This window comes from Medicago sativa, chromosome 6 (genome assembly GCF_051527215.1).
Source record: "Medicago sativa cultivar Bolivia chromosome 6, Bolivia_mono, whole genome shotgun sequence".
NCBI lineage: Eukaryota > Viridiplantae > Streptophyta > Magnoliopsida > Fabales > Fabaceae > Medicago > Medicago sativa.
This window is the reverse complement of record NC_140754.1, coordinates 95,108,386-95,128,488: the sequence shown is the minus strand read 5'-3', so window position 1 is coordinate 95,128,488 and position 20,103 is coordinate 95,108,386. Positions and strand designations below refer to the sequence as shown.

Sequence of the window (20,103 nt, the reverse complement as noted above, 5' to 3'; positions counted from 1 at the left end):
TTTAACGTCGCAGTCTATTTTCACTAACGAAGTGCACAACCAAAGACTATTTTAGAATTTTGATATATTGAGAGACTATTGTGACTACTTGTTAAATATTCAGCGATCAACATGATTATTTGCTAATTTTAAAATACAAACAAAAGAGATGCTAAGAATGTATTTGAAATTTCAATAATTTTAAAATTATAGGTTGGACTCTAGAGGTTAATGAGATTGATCAAAGGGAAAATTGTGTTGGAAATAATTGAGTTTGATTTCTGGGTAGAATAATTCTTTAATATGGTTTAGTTATATTATAGTCAAACTCCGAATTATTATGATCTCATTCCCTAAGAACTGGAGAGTTGAAAAAAATAACAACTTGTCACATATTTTGCTCTATTTATACTTAAGCATGAAAATTTGAGCCTAGTATTTTTTTTATAAGTTGGGTATAGCATGTTGAAATTAGCTCTTTGGAGACTAAATATTTGCTCTTGAACACCCTAAACTAACAAAAATAATCGCATTGATACTTAACTATCGCTCGAAAGACTATTTAAATCGGTTAAACTCATTTAAATTAATATAAAAAGTGTCAAATTACACTTAACTAGTATCATTTTGAGGGCGAACAACAGTTACGGCCGTTCAACGAACGACAGTTGGATTCTTGAACAATTAGAGGACCCTTGAAAAGCAACCTTCTAGCATGTTGGGTTTGGCCCTTTAACCCACTTCTTTGGATGGTCTACTTTCACTCCTTGCCAGCCAAAAAAAAAAGGGGTAATAGTCACTTTAGTCCCTGAATATGTAATGATTAGTCATTTTAGTCCTCCATTGTATCAAAATTTCAAAATAGTCCTTGATTGTGCATTATGTTAGTCAAAATAGTCTTTGACACTAAAATAACCTCTCAATGTTCACAATAACTCTTTTCATATAGGGGCTAAAATGACAATAAACATGTACTTATAAGGACTAATATGACAATAAGTAAGTATATTGGAGGACTAATCTGACAAAATTAATGAAATATTTTAAGGTTAAGAACTATTTTGACTAACAAAATGCACAATCAAGGACTACTTTGAAGTTTTGATACATTGAAGGACTATTTTGACTACTCATTACAATTTCAGGGACCAAAGTGACTATTACCCAAAAAAAAACTATACATTTTTTTATAGCATTTACTAATTACTTTTGTCGAATGATATTTTTTTAAACTCTCTGATTCTTAAAGGATGGGGGCTTTGGTGAACTGGGTTCCTCCAAACGATTTTTTTTTTAATAGATCCCGTTGACCGATTATTGTTTTATTTATGAGAATAAATTATCTTATATGGTTCTTATAGAAAAAAGTTATCTTATTTGATCTCTCTAAAACAATGACAATTTTGTTTTCATTTCTTTGGTTATTAAAATAATAATAATTATTTTAGAAATTAATTGTTTGATAATAAGAGATAAAGAAATATGTATTACAAATATAGTTTGAACTTAAATAAATTAAATTTAAAACTTAAGAACTAGCATTGGTGTTGGGACCCTAAAAAAAATACAATGTTGGAAAATGGTACCATGGTTAGGGGTGTATATGGATAGGGTTAGCCCAAAAACCCGATCAAATCCATCTGAAAAAGTGGGTTGAGTTAGGTAATTGGATGAATAAGGTTTTAAAAATGAAAAATATATAATAGGAAGAGTAACATTAATGTTTAATTGGTATTGTAAAGCGATTTATAATTTGAGATAATTTGTTTTTCCAAAGCGACATATAATTTGAGATGGAGGGAGTATGATACTTTCCAAATGCATGTATTATTAACTTATGATAATGATTAGAGTATAAAAAGTTTTTTTATTTTTTAAACTCGGTATCCGATCCAAGGACCGACTAATTCGATGAGACCAATTCCACGCCCACTTGCAGGGGGCCGTTCTAAAAGTTATTCCATACAACCACTCCTAATGACTAATTAGAAAATGAAAATGGCTACCAAAAAATCTTTAATCTTGAAATCTAAAAGATTCTCTAAATAATTAAATAAATATCTGACTATAAATGTAAAAGGAAAAAAAATCAAACAACAATAAATTTCTGACTATAAATGTTGTAATTCAATGTAGTCAACATGGAGGGGAGGACAATGACACGATAACAAATAAATGAGTCAAACCAGCTCAACTAATAATAGGAGTGTACAATGACATGTTTTATACAATAACTTCAAAATTGTCTTTCTTAATTAAAAAAAAAAAGTATTGATAAGGATTATGAAAGAAAAAAATATTTTATAAAAAGTTAAATATTTTGATTTTTGATGTATTGATTACACATATTTTCGTAAAAAAGTTATCATTTAAAGGCTTTAAAGAATGTCATTGAGACACTCGTTAACGTTTAAAAAAAAAATTTCAATTATAATAAAAATAGATAAAATCATAAGTTTAGAACGATTAAATATTTGCCACCATACTATCTCAAATGAACAATTGAAATTGTTATACAACATACTATCTCATATGTAACAAAAGAAGTCTTAAAGATTAAGTAAATTTTTTTTTGTTCTAGAAAAAGATCAAATGTATTTAGTTTCAAATTAAGACTAAAAACATTTGACTTTATATTTTGTATAAAATATTTTATTATTATTATAAAATTTGAGTCATTCGATCTCGATTGTTTATTTTGTCACAAATAAACTACCTCAATCTCTTACAATGTCTTTTATCATCATAAAAAAAATCTACGTCATTTGACCTAAAATTAACAAGCAAGATCGTTTAAACCATGAAATCACTTTGTAGTCGATCTCATTCGACAATCTCAAATATAAGTAATTTTTTTTTCAATTTTACTGAATGATTAATATTTAATTAATATTATAAATCAGATACATCAACTCTCGTCCATTGGTTAGTCTTTCTTTCTTATTTTTTTGCCTTATTTTTCTCCTGGAATTAAAAAAAAATATATTATTTTTTTGCCTTATTTTTCAATTTTGCCTTATTTTTGGTTACAAAGAATGTAACCAAAAAAAGAGGATCATCCATTTCCAATTTCTCTATATAAGGAGGGTCATTACATTGAGACACAACACGTAGTTTTTGACACTCTCAATCTCAATTTCCAACAACACTCTCAATCTCAATTTCAATCACTTTCAATGGCTCCAATCAAAGTAGGAGATGTGATCCCAGATGGCACCTTAGCCTTCCTTGATGAAGAAAACAAACCTCAATCTGTCACCATTCATTCCCTCTCTGCCGGCAAAAAAGTCATCATCTTTGCTGTTCCTGGTGCCTTCACCCCCACTTGCAGGTTAACCTCTTTTCATCAATTTTCCTTCAAATCTTAACCCTAAAAATAAAATAAAATTGAATCAGATCCATGGGCACTTTTGATTCGTCGTTTTTTATCTTAAAGTTTTCATTTTTATTTGATTTACGTGTTATTTCACTCGATTAGCTTCATGGGTACCTTTGATTCATTATTTTTGCATTAAAGTTTTGATTTTTATTTGATTTATGTGTTAATTAACTGAATTAGCTTCATGGGTACCTTTGATTTATTTGTTTTCGCTTAAAGTTTTGATTTTTATTTGATTTATGTGTTATTTAACTGAATTAGCTTCATGGGTACCTTTGATTCATTTGTTTTTCACTTAAAGTTTTGATTTTTATTTGATTTATGTGTTGTTTAAAGTTTTCATTTTTATTTAATTTATGAGTTATTTGTTCATATGAGATGTGACTACTGTGATCTGTGAGAATTTTAAAATGGGTCACTCAAATTGTCTTATTTTTATTGGTTCTAGTTTAATTTTTCTTTTGTATAAAATTCGGAAATTTTAAGGATACTGTTTGAGGATAGAGGAACATCATGGTTGTGAGATGTTTTTGTTTTGTTTCACTTTTTACAAGGTTGTCTTGGTAAAAAGGGGTATGTTTCAAGATGTTATTCAATTTGAGATCTAATTATGTTATTTTGTTTGGAACAGCTTGAAGCATGTTCCTGGCTTCATTGAGAGATCAGAAGAGCTGAAAGGAAAGGGTGTTGATGAAATCATCTGCATCAGTGGTAAAGTTTCTAGTCATATATCATGATTTTGCTGTCTATAATGATTCTTTTGTTGCTGATTGTGTTGTTTATTGACAAATATTATATGTACACGTAATTCTTAGTTTTTACAACTTTCATGTTCAATTCAATATCTATGAATGCTTCAAAATTGGGGCTTGTTACTTGATTCTATATGGCTTGTTACTTGATTTTTGTAGTTTATCTTATAATTTAGATTGAACGTGTCTTAGATTTTTGATTCAATGTCTTGCTAAATGGTGATATGGATAGAGCTATGGAATATATTTTTTATAATGTGGATCTAACTGCAAGCTTCGTGCCATTGGTGAATACAATGTGTTAACATCAAAGAATTCACATTCACACATTTGTCACATCGATACCTGTTGGATCGAGATTGGACTGCCTAGATTGCCTAGATTTCAACTTTGTAATTTAGTTTTTTAAAATGATGAAAAGCTGCATTAAAATCTGGACTGTTTACTAATGTTACCGATTACAGGCAATCTGAATTTGCTAACATAATAACATGAATACCTGTTCTATACTTACGATGTTTGTGATCAAATTGTCGAAGATAAATTGTCTATTATGCGACTAACTTGTTATTGTCTTTGATTTTGTAGTCAATGATCCATTTGTGCTGAATTCATGGGCCAAGACATTCCCAGAGAACAAGCATGTCAAGTTCCTTGCTGATGGTTCTGCCAAATACACACATGCTCTTGGGTTGGAGCTTGACCTCAGTGACAAAGGTCTCGGCATTCGCTCCAAGAGGTTTGCTCTTCTTGTTGAAGACTTGAAGGTGAAGGTTGCAAATGTTGAAGAAGGAGGAGAATACACCATCTCCGGTGCTGAAGAAATCATCAAGGCTCTTTGAGCATTTTATGAATGTTTTGAATCTTTTGTTTCCAGAACATCATAGTTGAAACATTTTATGTATGATGTTGTGCACTTTAGACAAGGACATGATGTAATGCATATTATGGAGAAATAATACTGCTAGTTTGAAGCATGTGTTGTTTTTTTTTTTACTGCAGAATCAGTCAGTTTTTCATTTGTAATGGATAAGACTTAAGTTGCATACTTAGTCAACCTCAAAATGCTAGGTCCATATGATAGGGACTTGGGTATTATGGGGTGTCTAAAGTCTCACATCGCCTCATCGTGCAAAAGGGATGCTCGGTGGAGTATTTAAGTGGCTTGGTTCCTCTCCCTTGATAGATAACTTTTAAGGGATGGCTATCCAAGTGTTTCAATCTGTCGGCAATAGTGGCAAATAGCGTCACCATGTCGCGATGTGGAGAGTGGCAGCCACCATATGCTTGCTTCTTCTCCCTTGATAGATAACTTTTAAGGGATGGTTATCGAAGTGTTTCATTCTGTCGTTAATTGTGGCAAATAGCGCCACCAAGTTGCGATATGGAGAGTGGCAGCTACCACATGCGATTGGAGCTCCAAATATCCTATGGTAGATGGAGACGACTTTATTCATGAGAACAAAGTTTTTTTTTTTTAAAGAAAGTAGTACTCCCTCCGGTCTTATATATAAGAAAATTTTCAAAAAATTTGTTGGTCCTATTTATAAGAAAATATCACAACTTTTAAGATGTAATTATTGCTTAAAAGACTTTTCTACCCTTGTAAGATGTAATATCACAATGTTTGTCTTTTTAATATGGGATAATTACACACACCTTCCTTGAGGTCTATTAAAATGACACTAACATCCCCTCTAATTTTAAAACATGCACAAACCTCCCTTAAGTTTTCATTATATAGGCTAAAACCTCCCTTTTGTATTAACACAGTTAATATTCCGTTAACATTGTTTTTCACTGTCAGTTTTGTGGACCCATGTCAACCAAGGATCGTTTGGAGAAAGTTTGTGTGCACTGTGCAGTTTGAAGGACTGTGATGTTCTAAAATTAACGAAGAAAATACTGCAATTTAAGAGAATAATTTGATGATAATCTAGGGATAAAACATAGAAAACTTGATGATGGTGAATGGACGGCGGGTGAATACATTAAACTGATGGTGGGAAAAAAAAATTAATAGAAGATTAATAGGGAGCCATTGGTTTTAACTTGTAAGCTTGCCATAGCCGTCAGTGATGGAGAGGCAGAGAGCCATAGTTTGTTTATGTTGTTATTTAACAAAAGTTTGACACCGTTAAAAGGAGGGGAGGTAAGTGAGTTTGAAAAACTAGAGGGGATGTTTGTGTTATATAAGTAAATTTTGGGGGAGGTCAGTGTAATTTACCCTTTTAATATTAGTGAGTGTATTTAATGCTACACAATTTTTTATGAGGGTATATTTGTAAAAATATTCAAAAAATTACACTAATTAATGAATGTATTGGTTTTAATGTTTTTTGGTTTTTCTTCTTATATTAAGGACAAGAGGGAGTATTAGATAAACATTAAGACATGGACCAAATTTTTTTGTGACATAGGGTCTGGTCCCTTAAGGGCTAAGGCCTAATCTACAACAAAAAAGCTAGGAAAGTTGTTCATCTTGCCAGCAAAATTGCTCTCTCCTACCTAAAAATGACATTCAATACTTCCAATGGCAGTTAACTATCGTTGGAGATATCTTGGTCATTTTGAGGTGTAGACCATTTTTTGAAGTGTAAAGAGCAATTTTCAAAAGCTAGGTCTTACCAAAAGAAAGAACAATATCTGAATAGCGAAATATTGTAAAAAAAAAAATAGTGAAATTGAATAGAAAAATAATAATAGTAACATAAATTATTAAAATAATAGTCTCCATAAAAAACTAAAATAATAGTGAAGTAATTACTTGTACATGTTTAGCATAAACATTTTTTATGCACATACTATAAGGCAACTGGTAGCAAGAAATTTGGATATTTTGTTACAATCTTAGTGGATCTTGATGTATTAGATTTCTTGCCAGAATTCCTTCTTGTGGAAAGAGATGGCAAGGTTTTTAATGTGGATGTAGAGTATGAAAGACTTTCATCATTTTGTTCATTTTGTCATGCTACTAGTAGTCACTCAAGAGTATGAAAGACTTCCATAATCTTAGTATCTGCTGTTACTTTCAACGATCATTTTGAAGAGTTTGCTGGAAAAGGTAGAAAATTTGTAGGAGACAACTCTTCAATTCATTTACCAAAATTTTGGTGATTTTCAAGTTAATGATGAGCCTCATTAGGAAACAGACTCTAGAATGGCCATTCATTTCCAGAATCAAAAAACTGTCGAACCTATATAACCAAAGGATTCAGGAAAACATTTGTATACTTCAATGACTTTGGGGTGATGTAAAGGATAATGGTACTAAGAGGCTGTATAGCATCAAATAAAGACTGTCGAACCTATTTTACTAAGAATCAAAAATAATTTATTTATTTTTAGATTGAGCAAGACACGAGAATTGACAATGGTTACAACACCCGTTCTAAGAATGTTTCTAAATTTCGTTTGAATTCACGAATTTTTTTTTTGTTTCATTGAGTTTTGGTCTAGTTTCTCCAATCTTGTTTTATTTTTCCTTTTATTGATCTACTTTTGGGTCGACTGCTCCGGTTCACTTTTTGGGATCGACAACACAAGTTTCAATTTTTATCAAATGATATTAGAGTCAGTCATTGGTTGCCCAAATGTTGGGACATTGACTCTCGGGTGATACTATTATAGGAATATGGGTACATGGAATGCTTGAGTCTCAATCACATTGAGTAGCATGAGATATTCGGTGGAGTATTTTATGTTGTGTTCGGTTTGGCGTTAAACCAACTTTTCTCACGTTTACATTCCTATTTTGCCGTGACTTTATGAAGCTAAAATTTATAGTATACAGATACTTTATGAAGCAAACAGATACTTAGTCTAGTTCTAATAGCTAACCATGAAGAGAGGATTCTCCAAGTATTTTGATACTTATCACAATCTACACAAATTAGCACGATCTGTGTTACATAACACTAGGTCGTGAAAATTATACTATTAGCTAAGGTAAAAACTGGTTTAAATTACTAATAATTAGCAAGTCTTAAGCATGTCAATTGTCAAGTCGTTCTACTTTATTAGGATGTTCACTAAAATATTACTCTTTTCGGTCACTATTATAAGTAAAAGTTCATTTTTAAGATACATTGAATAACTAATGTATTTAGTCTATATTAAAACTAGATACATTAATTGTTCAATGTATTTGAAAAATGGATTTTCGCTTATAATAATAATCGGATGGAGTATGTAAGATGGGTTTTATTTTAAGGGTCTTGTTAACGAGTGCCCCCGGGGCACTCTTTAAGCATCCAAATTTAGCAATTATTACTTTAAAAAGTTACCCATTACAATTTTCAATGTAATGATTACCCAACTTTTCATAAAAAACTTACTATTTAAAGTGCTTAAAGAGTGCCCCGGGGACACTCGTTAACATTTCCCTTATTTTAAAGGATGTTATATGGGTTCTTACTTCTAAGAATGAGTTACTACTATCATATAACATGGTCTTTGGAATGTTGTATACATACATGCACCTGACTTTTAACTGTTCCAATTTTTTAAAAACTCAAATCTCAATGGTAATGTTGAACAAAAGTTGAACATTTGGACCTTTGAGGCACAAAGATGAGGAACGAATGTGCGCATGCATGTTAATGTGACAACCAACAAGCACTTAGAATCGAAACTTTTCATTAACCATGTCACTTTTATGGGGTCAAATTAACCATCTAGTGTGAAAAAGTGTTTTTTCTCTAGTCAATGAAATTTGGCCTGCATTCTTTTAATTGGTAGCAGGATCTTACTTTATTACTAGTATTTCATTGTTGCCAATACATTCTTTTTTTGGTGGAATCATTGCCAATAACACATTGGATTTACAGAAAGCGAGAAATTGTTATTTTGGTTCCTTACGAAAAATTCGAGTATAAAACAAACGGTCTTTAGGTTTTTAGAAAAATAATCAATGACATTTTTTTGTTACAAAAGAAAGAAAAAAAAAGAAACTAATAATGAATAAACGCCACACACAAAGTATCTGCAGTGAGAATAAGAGATAGATCAAGAGAGGCCTGCAAAACGATGAGTTTGAAGAGGTTGAAGCACCTAACTTGGTGTGTGTTTGGTTGTGCGTAAGAGGGAATTGATTTTGAGAAAATTGATCTTGATAGAATTAATTCTATAGAATTGAATTTGGTTAAAAGTAATTCTTACTAAAAATAATTTTTGTTTGAATACATTAATGTAAAAATAAGTTGAACTATAAATTTATTTGTAAAAATCAATTCTAGAATCAAAATCTACAAATCCCAACTTCAAGTAGAATCAATTCTTGATGCATAATCCTGACAGCAACCAAACATGTCAGAATCAATTCTACACCTCCATAATCAATTTTGATCCCTCAAGAAGTAAATCCAAACATACACTTAGCCAAATGATATGCTGCAAAATTCCATTCACGCAATGTACGAGTCAACTTGACATCCCATATCCAAAAGAAGAAAATGCTTGATGGCTGAAATGAGACTAATTTAACGATGATATAGATTTACATCACTCTTAAGAAGATCGATCACATCAACCGCGTCTGAGAAACAAACAACTTTTCTATAACCAAAATCCCAGCATAATTAGAGCCCATAAAAGAGGGCCAAAATATCCGCATGAAAAATAGACGAGCCATTACTATTGCCATAATAACCATGTAGAAAGTTACCATGATGATCATAAATGAGACCTCCAAACCTCTTGTATAAACATCAACGAAGACACTACCAACCATCAAAGCAACAATTCTCTCAAGGGGTCGAGACAACCAGATGGTCCTCTCAAGAGGCTGAAAATGCTCAATTCTATGTCAACCAAAAGTCGGAGACACATGGTGAAGAAGAGAAAGGACTTGCGAACAAGTCACGTCCACATACTGCATGGTGCTCTCAAATACATTGATTTAAATTTTCATAACAAGAATATGTTTATTGTGAGGATTGCGTAACACAACTTAACAAACCTAATAGAAATGAATTATGTGAATCTGATACAACCTAAAAGTAAATTTGAAGTGAAAATAAGGTATATGATGAGTTCTTAAAAACCAATTTTAAGAATATGAAAACTTTTTATGAACTCATCTCATACCTTATTTTCACTATATGTGAATATGGAGTTTTTCCAATATCTTCTACAAGCTCAACACAACTTAACTAACTAAGTTACACACAATAGATATTTTATGTTACCAATTTGATGTATCAATGTTGGCGAACTCACACGATCTTGACTGTTATTGTTCCTATGCCCCATAAGCTTGTAGATTCAATTAACCCTTTCGACATAAGCCATGAGAAAAATTCCTAAATAATGTATAGATTGAAAAGTTCTAGAGAAATGATTAGCTTTCTTAATTAGACTATGTGCAATGGGAGTGTTTAACCTGACAGTCAACAAGGAAAACCAGTGCAATGGCATGTTGAACCTCTGTTGAATGAACTGCTGGATGAGAGAGAGGATTAACGGATTCAACACCAATTAATCTGCCACAGAATGCCACGTGGCGGCGTGCAATTGGACCGCACAGGATTGCCACAGAATGCTCGCCATTTCACATGGCATGCAAAAAAAAATTTAAAAAAAAACCAAATAGTGCTCGCCATTTCACATGGCATGCAAAAAAAAATTTAAAAAAAAACCAAATAGTGCTCGCCATTTCACATGGCATGCAAAAAAAAAATCTAAAAAAAAAAACCAAATAGTATGTGTTACCCACTTTTGCAAATCATGTGCGTGCTAGATCCGAGTTGCGTGATCCAAATGTTCATCACGAATTGCAAGCAGATCTAGTGAAGCACATATGGACAAAGTTTGGAATGTTTCGTGATTGAAGATGATTTGTATCGTACTAAATAAATTGCTTGTGTGTTGTGTGCTTTTTTTTTTCTTGCATTTTAAGTTATTTGTGTGTTGCGTGCTTAGTTTGTTGTATTGCATTTTAAGTTAAGAAAATAAAAATAAATTATTTAAATAAATTTTGTTTTTACAAAAAAAATTTTTAAGTGTTTCTTTATTTTAATTTAATTATAATCGATAATTGTAATTTTATGTAATTATAAAAACAAAAATATAAAATTAAATAAGAATAAGAAATAAAAGGTGGTGGGGTAGAGTGTTGAATGAAAAAAAACCATTGGAGAGGTTAAAGTTGAATGAGTGTTGAATTAAGAGAGAGAAGATGATGTGGAGTGTTGGGAATTGAAAAAGTGGGTGTTGAATGGTGTTTAATGTTGATGACCATTGTAAATGGTCTTAGTTAGATAGAAAATAGTATAAGTAGTTATGGAAACACCACATCATAGTTTCAAGATGTTCATATCACGTCCATTCAATTAGTGAATATATGTAGGCATATTTTTTTAATTTTTTTTCTTTTTTCCAAATGTTAAACTAGTATGTCAAATTACATGAACTAAAAGGCATATAAAGGTCTTGCTAACAAGTATCCTAATGACATTGTTTAAAGAACCCACAATAAGAAAGTTTGTCTTGAAAATACAAGTTTAATATATGTAAAAGGCATAACTACAAAATTTTCAAAGTAAAATTTACTAATTTTGGTTGTTTAAACAATGCCTTAATGACCTTTGTTAGCATTTTCCTATAACTAATTAGCAATCCAATAGAACATGATTTTTTTCTTACTTAGATTGTCTTAAGAGTACCATTTATTTATAGGATAACAATTGAATGACTAAGAGACAAGGAAAAGATATCACTCATGCTTTAGAAAGGGTAGTCCAACTTTTGCATGCTCTATCAGCACCATTTTCTAAAAGAAAAAACATTTCTCTTTGGTCCAATATGATTTTAATCGAAATCAATTAGTTTAGTAATGACAACTAATCCAATTTTATTAGTTTAGTAATGACAACTAAACCAATTTTAGGTAAAGCATACAATAATTCCTGTTACACATACTATTGGGACAGATGGAAATTCAGATTCAGACAGAACAAAAGCTTCAACGGTTAAATATATTTGAACCTATTGGGATGTGTGGGCTCTTCATCAAGGGATGGGGTATACATACATGCGGGTCCATTCTTGCTTCCCAATGTCATGCACGTTCATAGATACAAACAACAATCCACATCTTTAAATCTTAATTTTATATGAGAACTATTTAACTAAAAATTAAGAAAGATGAGAGTAATATTCATTTTGTTTTCCCTAAAGCTAAGACAGATTAAGGGCTAAAGAAACACATTTTTTTAAGGTAGGCGTAGTATGGAACCATGATCGGAGTTGTTGAGGCACAAAACAATATATAAGTATCTTTGATGAGTAGAGTAGTGTATCTGCAAATACTTTAACACTTAAGTTGGGGGATGAAACATTGAAATGATAAAAGGTAAATTAACGAGAATAGCGTGTCCTGGCTTCTAAAGGAAGAAAATTACTTATATTTTGATATCCACTAATAATGTTACTAGATGTTTGGATCTAATAGTGATGCGTGGATCAACGTCTAATTAAGACCGTGAAACCTAGACGCTATTCCAAAATATTATTTACAGTTTGGATGGGATGTGATACATTTGAGAATAATTTATTTTGGTTTCTCTTCCATTTCTTTTGTATTAATTAATCTTATTAAAAGAGTGTTAAACATTAAACGTGAGTGTCTCTTATAACGAATTCAAACTTTAATTTATCATATTATGAAAATTTAATCTCTTTCATTAGATCCAAATCGTTAATATTTCAAAACATTTTTCAATCATTTTTCAATTTTTAAAAAGTGTAATTTTATGTTCTAGTGTGACATTATACTGAGTTAACTAACATGTGTTTGTTTGTTTGTTTTTTGTCTTATTCGTATTTGGTATGTAACTTTATCACACACAAATGTCCCATGTCCCAAGGGGGAACTCTTCTTCTGTAAGTCACCATAAGTCAAAGATAAAGCTTGCCAAAGAAACAGTACAAAAAAATTTAATATTATTTATGAAAATATATAAAAAATTGTGAAGAAAAATATGTAATAGTACTGTACCAATTAATTTATGGAACTGATTATTTATTTATTCAATCACAAAAATACATCAGCATTTCATTTTCTAAAAACTATTATTTTTTGCGTAAATCAATATCAATGCAACTCCTTCAATATTTTGAACAGTGTTGTATTCTTAAGCTTAACTTTCAAACTATATTTTTTTAGAAAATTCAAACTAATTTTTGACTAAGCCAAAAGAGATCTTATAGTATATTTAGATCCACATTGCAATTGCCAATTCGCGTTCCAAGATACATTTCAACGTGTGTATGTTAGATATTACGGTGTTCCAGAATCACGATGATCCATCATGATTTTGTAAAAGCTATAAAGTGTAGCTTTCATAAAATCACGGTGGATCACCGTGTTTCTGACACATCCACCGTAATACCAAACATAGGCTAAGTGTATGTTTGGGATCCCGTTGCTTTTTGAAAATCACGGTGAAAAATCCCATTAAAGCAGAAGCTCCAATTTCCAGCTTCCTTATTTTCACGTTTGCTTTGGACGTGATACCAAACACACTCTAAGAAACTTTAAAACTAAGCTTTCTGGTAAACATGGTTTGCTAGCGTGATTTTATAAAATGTATTGTTGTTCCAAACACTCACTTAGCGTGTGTTTGGCATGGCGTTTGAAGCCAAATTCTCGCGTCCCAATGTAATGTCACCGTGACTTTTGTGAAGCTGGAAATTCCAGCTTTAGGCTAGAAGCGCTTTTTTCCTCCCCCCACCGCTATTCCAAACAGACCATTAATCATTTTATTCAAGCACTTTTGATGGTCAATTTCTAAAGTCTACCTTTTGATGGTCATTTTTTATGGTCATTTTCTAAATTCAAGCACTTTTGATGGTGTATGTTCCAGAATCACAATGATGCACTCTGATTATGTAAAAGATATAAAGTCTAGTTTTTAGAAAATTACAATGGATCACCGTAATTCTGACATATCAACCTTAATGCCAAATATAGATTAAGAAACTTGGAAACTAAGCTTCTTAGTTGACGTGGTTTGCTAGCGTGATTTTTCAAAATGCGCCGCTTTTCCAAACACTCACTTAATCATTTTATTCAAGCACCTTTGATTGTATTTTCGAAGAATTACTACAATATTTCAATTATTTTGATATTAATATTTACCATTAGCCAGCCAAAGATTCATATATCATAATATTTCTTTAGAGTAACATTTAATTTACAGAAGTGCATTGGGGAACAAGTAATTGACACTTTAGTGAAAGTTGGAAACCAAACAAATGAAGGATTATTTGGACTGTGGCTGTTGCCTCAAATATAGGTACCGTTTGAGAGAGGGGTCCACTTATGTTTAATTCAAAAAATATTTCTGTTGTTAGATTTGAAATTTATTGAGTGGGACGATAAAGTGCACCAACTACACAGTTTCACACTTTGACTAGTAGTACATGCACCTTGCAGAAATGCACTTTCTCTCACTCACTATACAATTTTTTTAATTCAATCTTACATAGCAAGATTTTTTATTCAATCTTACATAGCAAGATCAAGATCTATATGTACTAGTATTTAATTATTGTGGGTGTAAAACTTTATTATATATGTACTTTTTTTTTTGACAAATTATTATGAAGTACTATGTACTTAAATTTTTTTGTTCAATAAATAAGTTGATATGAGTTGGATTTGAATGCTCAATGTAACTATAATAGATTTTATCTTTTTTGAATGAAACTATAATAGATTTTAAAGTTCACTAAACACTGACAAATATATTTACACATCATCCATCAAATTTTCAGACCATCGACAACAATTAATTAAAATTACATTTTTGTATTGTATAAATCAACTCTTTATCAACTGTATCAATATGAATTGACTTTGATATCAACGTTTTGATGTATAAGAAACAATTTCATTATAATTTTGTTATAAAAAAATTCACAATTTAAAAACAGAGACAATCCTCACCCGATTTTATCAAGTTTCAATTATCATACCACCTACCATTTATGTCCATGAACCAAACTTAATTGTGTTAGTCGTGAGAGTGTGTTATAAAGTTACACATCAAACAAAAGATGACGTGTTTATAAGCGGTCTTTATTTCACAAACCGGATTTTAGGATTGTGTCAAGCTCAACCACAATTTTTAAGAGAAGGCTTCCCTAAGCAAAATTTAACATTTTGTGTTCATTTAATAAATGACATATTGGATCTATATTATTTATTGAATGACTTTAAAATATCAATTCTTGTTTATAATAGTGACATGAGCGTGTATACTTTTTTATTTTAAAAAATTAACAAACTTTTTAATCAATGTTTTTTTATCTTTAATTTCTCTAAACTTAGGGAAGGCTCTCCCTCTCTCTCTCTCATAACTATTTATCTGACTCTCACACTCTTTAATGCAAACTTAGATACCAAAATCCAGAAACACCCTTTTCTTCATTTACTTCTTCTACTTCACACTCTTTAAACCTCAGAGGTTGTTTCTTTCTACATTAAGAACACACACAGTTTTGTGTTTCAACAAAACCTTAGTCTTAGCTAACAGTTAATATGAGTGCTTCAAAGTTCATTAAATGTGTCACTGTTGGTGATGGTGCTGTTGGAAAAACTTGCATGCTCATTTGTTACACCAGTAACAAATTTCCCACTGTAATATTTCTTCTTTTTATCATCCATATATTATATAAATTTCCTAAAAAAAGTTTCCCCATTTTTTAATTTTTGATCTTTTATTATTTAGTTGTTTTTCTGTCTTCAAACTATATACTATGAGCTAGTTGGATTGACTTAATTTTCGTTTATCTACTGATATTATAAGTTTTGTGAGACTGTTTGGAAGGACATTTTTTATAAACTTTTTCGGCTTATTTTCATAAGTTCTTCAAGATAGGTTATGACATATACAAAAACAATTTAATTTTATTTAATTTTATATTTTGCTATAAAAATAGCTTTTGTAGCTTATACATAAGTGCTTATTATGATAAGCTGCAAAATAAGCTGTTTATCCAAACAGGGTCTATATGAACAAGATAAATATTTGAACATTTTAATGCTGATCACTTATACTAATATAGGGTCATTTTTTATTCCAATGTTATCATGTGCTTAATTATATCTTTTACAGCTTATGATTTTTGATTTGTGTAAGGATTCTAATTCTGGTAATCTTATGATTTTTTTTTTTTTTGATAATTTTTTTTCTAAATATGTTAATGTTACTGGTTTTTTTTTTTTTTTAATTTTTGGGTTGCAGGATTATATACCAACAGTATTTGATAATTTTAGTGCAAATGTAGCTGTGGATGGAAGCATTGTGAATTTGGGACTATGGGACACTGCAGGTACTTAAAACTTTGTTTTGATTTTTTCCTTTTTTCAACAAAAAGAAAATTTATTGATTAGAAAAAGGAAAAAAAGGAATTTTTTTGTTCATAATTAATTTGATGCTTTTTTTTTTTTCAATGTTTGCAGGCCAAGAAGATTATAGCAGGTTGAGGCCACTGAGCTATAGAGGAGCAGATATATTTGTATTAGCATTTTCATTGATTAGTAGAGCTAGCTATGAAAATGTTCTTAAGAAGGTTCATGCCTAACTATTTCTTTGCTTCCTCTTATAATACTTTTTCTTTTTATTTAATTTATTTTCTCTTGTTTCTATTTTTGGATTCATGTTTTCTAAAAGTTAGATTTTGCCCTTGTTTGGATTTCTTCATGTTTTTCACTTGTGACACTGTTTGAGGGAGTTTATGAAAACAACTTACGACATGTGCATAAACTGTTTTTAGCTTATTTCCATAAGCTTGTCAGGAAAGCTTATGAAAACAACTCATAACTTTATATGAAAACAGTTTAACTATGTTTTATCTTTTGTCAAAGAAATAACTTATACATAAACACTTATATGATAATGGTTTATGTAAGAAACGCTTAATTGAGCTGTTTATCCAACCATGAACCTGTGTTTGCATGTTGGTGATAAATGGGAGGAAAGGAAAATAGTTGTAGATAGAAACTATAGAAGGAAGTTCACAATGCAAAACATTATCTTGTGCTAGATGAAATATGTTGCTTAAAATATTTGTTAATGTTTAGTACTATTTTGTTACAATTGTTAAAAAGTGAAACTTAAAATTTGAAATGCTGAAAGTGTCTCTTGCAACCTATTTGAAACCATAATAAATAAATAATTATCAAATAAATTGATAGGGACATTATGCAGACAATATTTCAAAACATAGAAATCAAGTTGAAAATGAATCTTTGGTTGGTTTTTTCCACCATAGCTTGTTGACTTCTATCTTATGCCTAGTGATAGCTACTTGATGATAGGGAAAGAAAATTATTAGCTAATGTAATCTTAAACATAAATGGGGTGTCATATTTTATTAATTTCAAACTTTACCTTTATAATTAGGTGCACTAAATTTGACAACACATTTTTGGTAAAGATATCACTAAAATTTACTATTGATAATTGATAGAATGATGCATTTTCTTTAAGCATAAGTTTGCAATTGTTTCCTATTTCTGTAATTTTTATAATAATTTTGGGTCTGCTTATGACTTACACTGTCTAACAATTGCACATTTTCATTGTATTCATAATTACCAATAATAGATCATTCTCACCATAACATAGAGATCTACCTCGGCATTGCGAGGCTTTCTGGTGTATCAGAACACATAACATTCATGCACATGCATTTAATGTTCTTAGCTCTAGATCGGTTATTCATTTCGACTTTTTTTTGTTTTCTCTTTCAGTGGATGCCAGAATTGCGTAGATTCGCCCCTAATGTACCTATTGTTCTTGTTGGTACAAAGTTAGGTAAGCAAGGGCTCATACAAAATTTTGTACTTTTATTGATCTGGTCCTTTAACCTATCAAGAGAAAAAGAGACTAATGACATAAAGTATTGAATTGTTGATTTTAGATCTTCGTGAAGATCGTGGGTATTTCGCTGATCACACGGGATATAATGTTATAACATCGGCTGAGGTTTGGATTCTTCATACTTGTTTTTTCTCCATCGTTTTATACTGTTATAACACTTGATTGATGTTGCATCGTTCAATAGCTTATTTGATGTGTTAGCGAGGTTCGTTAAGATTAACATCTTAAGCGCATTTATTAAACAAGTTAATCTTTGTAGGGAGAAGAACTGAGGAAACAAATTGGTGCAGCCGCGTACATCGAATGCAGCTCGAAGACTCAACAGGTAGCATGTTTAAATTTGATATTAAAATCCAATTATGTCAGGTCTTTTATGATGTATGTTGGTTTCTCTTTGCAGAATCTTATGGCAAATAGAATCTAATTTAATGTGTTTATATGATTTAGAATGTGAAAGCTGTTTTTGATACTGCCATTAAGGTTGTTCTCCAACCTCCAAGGAGGAAAGAAATGCCAAGGAAGAAAAGGCAAAGAAGGTCCGGTTGCTCGTTTGTGTAAGTGTCGTCTCTTGCTCCTATAATTTGAAATTGAATCATACTTCTAATCATTGGTCTTTGCATTTGATGGATGTTATTCTCATATTTACTTATATAGTTCTAATTCAAAATTAATTTGAAGGTTGATTAGTATATATAGTTTACGGAGATTTTTTAATAGTAAGGAAATTAGATTGTTAGGCAAGTGGTTCAATTCAGGAAGGAAAACTGAACCACAACAACAGTTTGACGAAACTGACCAAACTCGTGTTAATGGTTTGTCTGGTACCAAACTGATATAAACGCTCGATGCTCCGATTCTGTGTTTTTGAATCGAACCATAACTAATTTAAAGAAAATGAAGCGCACTTATTCAAACCGAACTGATTTTTGTGAATCTAATTTTACCTCTTTGCTATTATTAACGTATATTAGGACTGTTAAAAAAAAACGAACCGAATATCAGGACTGTTAAAAAACCAAACTGCTAAACCAATTTGAACCGCACTGAAAAGAACTGAACTGTGATGGATAGTTCACGAACCAGTTGAGTTCGCAAGCTACCTGTCACGTGAATCTGAGATGTTATCGTACACTTGTTTACATTTGACTGTATGTTAACACTAACATCTATCTTCTTTTTTACTGCAGGGGTATTGTGTGTGGAGGTTGTGCTGCTTAATACACACATCAATTGTACCATCTCTTTCTTTTGGTTTGGATGTTATTTTGCTAAAGCTTCAAGATCAAATGTGGAATTCTGACATCTGATTAGTGATTACATGGCTAAAAATGTATTCTTAGTATTATGCTTGTATTGTAGTGTAAGTTAGTATATCTAGCTATTTTCAGTTAACAAAAGACCCTATTGGATTCTGAAGGGAATTTTTCATTCTCTTAGTTGTTACTAGCCATGTTTTGTATTATTAATTAGCAATTCATTATGCCAAGAGAACCGTTATTTTTCCCTTCAAATGCTTCATTGCCTCTAATATTTTTCATATGATATATACATTGATTGAAGCAAATAATGGTTTATGATAGAACATTATGACGTAGTTTGATCATGTAGCCGATCCCACTTATTCTGGTAAGACATGGTTGTTGTTATTTTATTTTATATACATTGACTGAATATTGATCGGCGTCTTAGAATACAATGAAGCACGAACACTCATCAGATTAGTGTCCAGGTGTTAGACATGTGTCGTGTCCGACACCAATACATATAATTATACTAAATTATGTGATTTTCTCAGATTGTTAACGATGTCGAGGTATTAGTGTTCGTGTCGTGTCTGATGTCCATTTTTCATAGACTCATCTACCGATAAATAATCAATTCATTTCCTATATCAATCTATCTTGATAGCAGAGACTAAATTGACGGAGTTTATATACATTAAAGTCTAATTGATATATTTTATATAGTTTAGAGATTAAATTGATGATTTATTCATTATCTATTTCTAGAAAAACTAACAAATAGAAGAGTATATTTCATGTGACTGATTTTCCCACTAGAGAAAGTTATAAATAATAAATCAAAATTTGTATAAGGATGG

General features: G+C 30.9%; 2 protein-coding genes across 2 annotated transcripts; both read left to right on the top strand.

Annotated features, from left to right (window-relative positions):
• Positions 1–3,090: 3,090 nt before the first annotated feature.
• LOC146918460 (peroxiredoxin-2B-like) lies at positions 3,091–5,087 on the top strand. Its single transcript, XM_085720100.1, has 3 exons — positions 3,091–3,310; positions 3,990–4,069; positions 4,699–5,087. The coding sequence occupies exons 1-3, from the start codon at positions 3,156–3,158 to the stop codon at positions 4,950–4,952; spliced, it is 489 nt and encodes a 162-aa protein (XP_085576226.1). The 5' UTR covers positions 3,091–3,155; the 3' UTR covers positions 4,953–5,087.
• A 10,381-nt stretch (positions 5,088–15,468) lies between these two features.
• LOC146918459 (rac-like GTP-binding protein ARAC7) lies at positions 15,469–19,513 on the top strand. Its single transcript, XM_085720098.1, has 8 exons — positions 15,469–15,754; positions 16,362–16,449; positions 16,580–16,689; positions 17,873–17,936; positions 18,043–18,107; positions 18,262–18,327; positions 18,450–18,556; positions 19,190–19,513. The coding sequence occupies exons 1-8, from the start codon at positions 15,656–15,658 to the stop codon at positions 19,218–19,220; spliced, it is 630 nt and encodes a 209-aa protein (XP_085576224.1). The 5' UTR covers positions 15,469–15,655; the 3' UTR covers positions 19,221–19,513.
• The last annotated feature ends 590 nt before the right edge of the window (positions 19,514–20,103 follow it).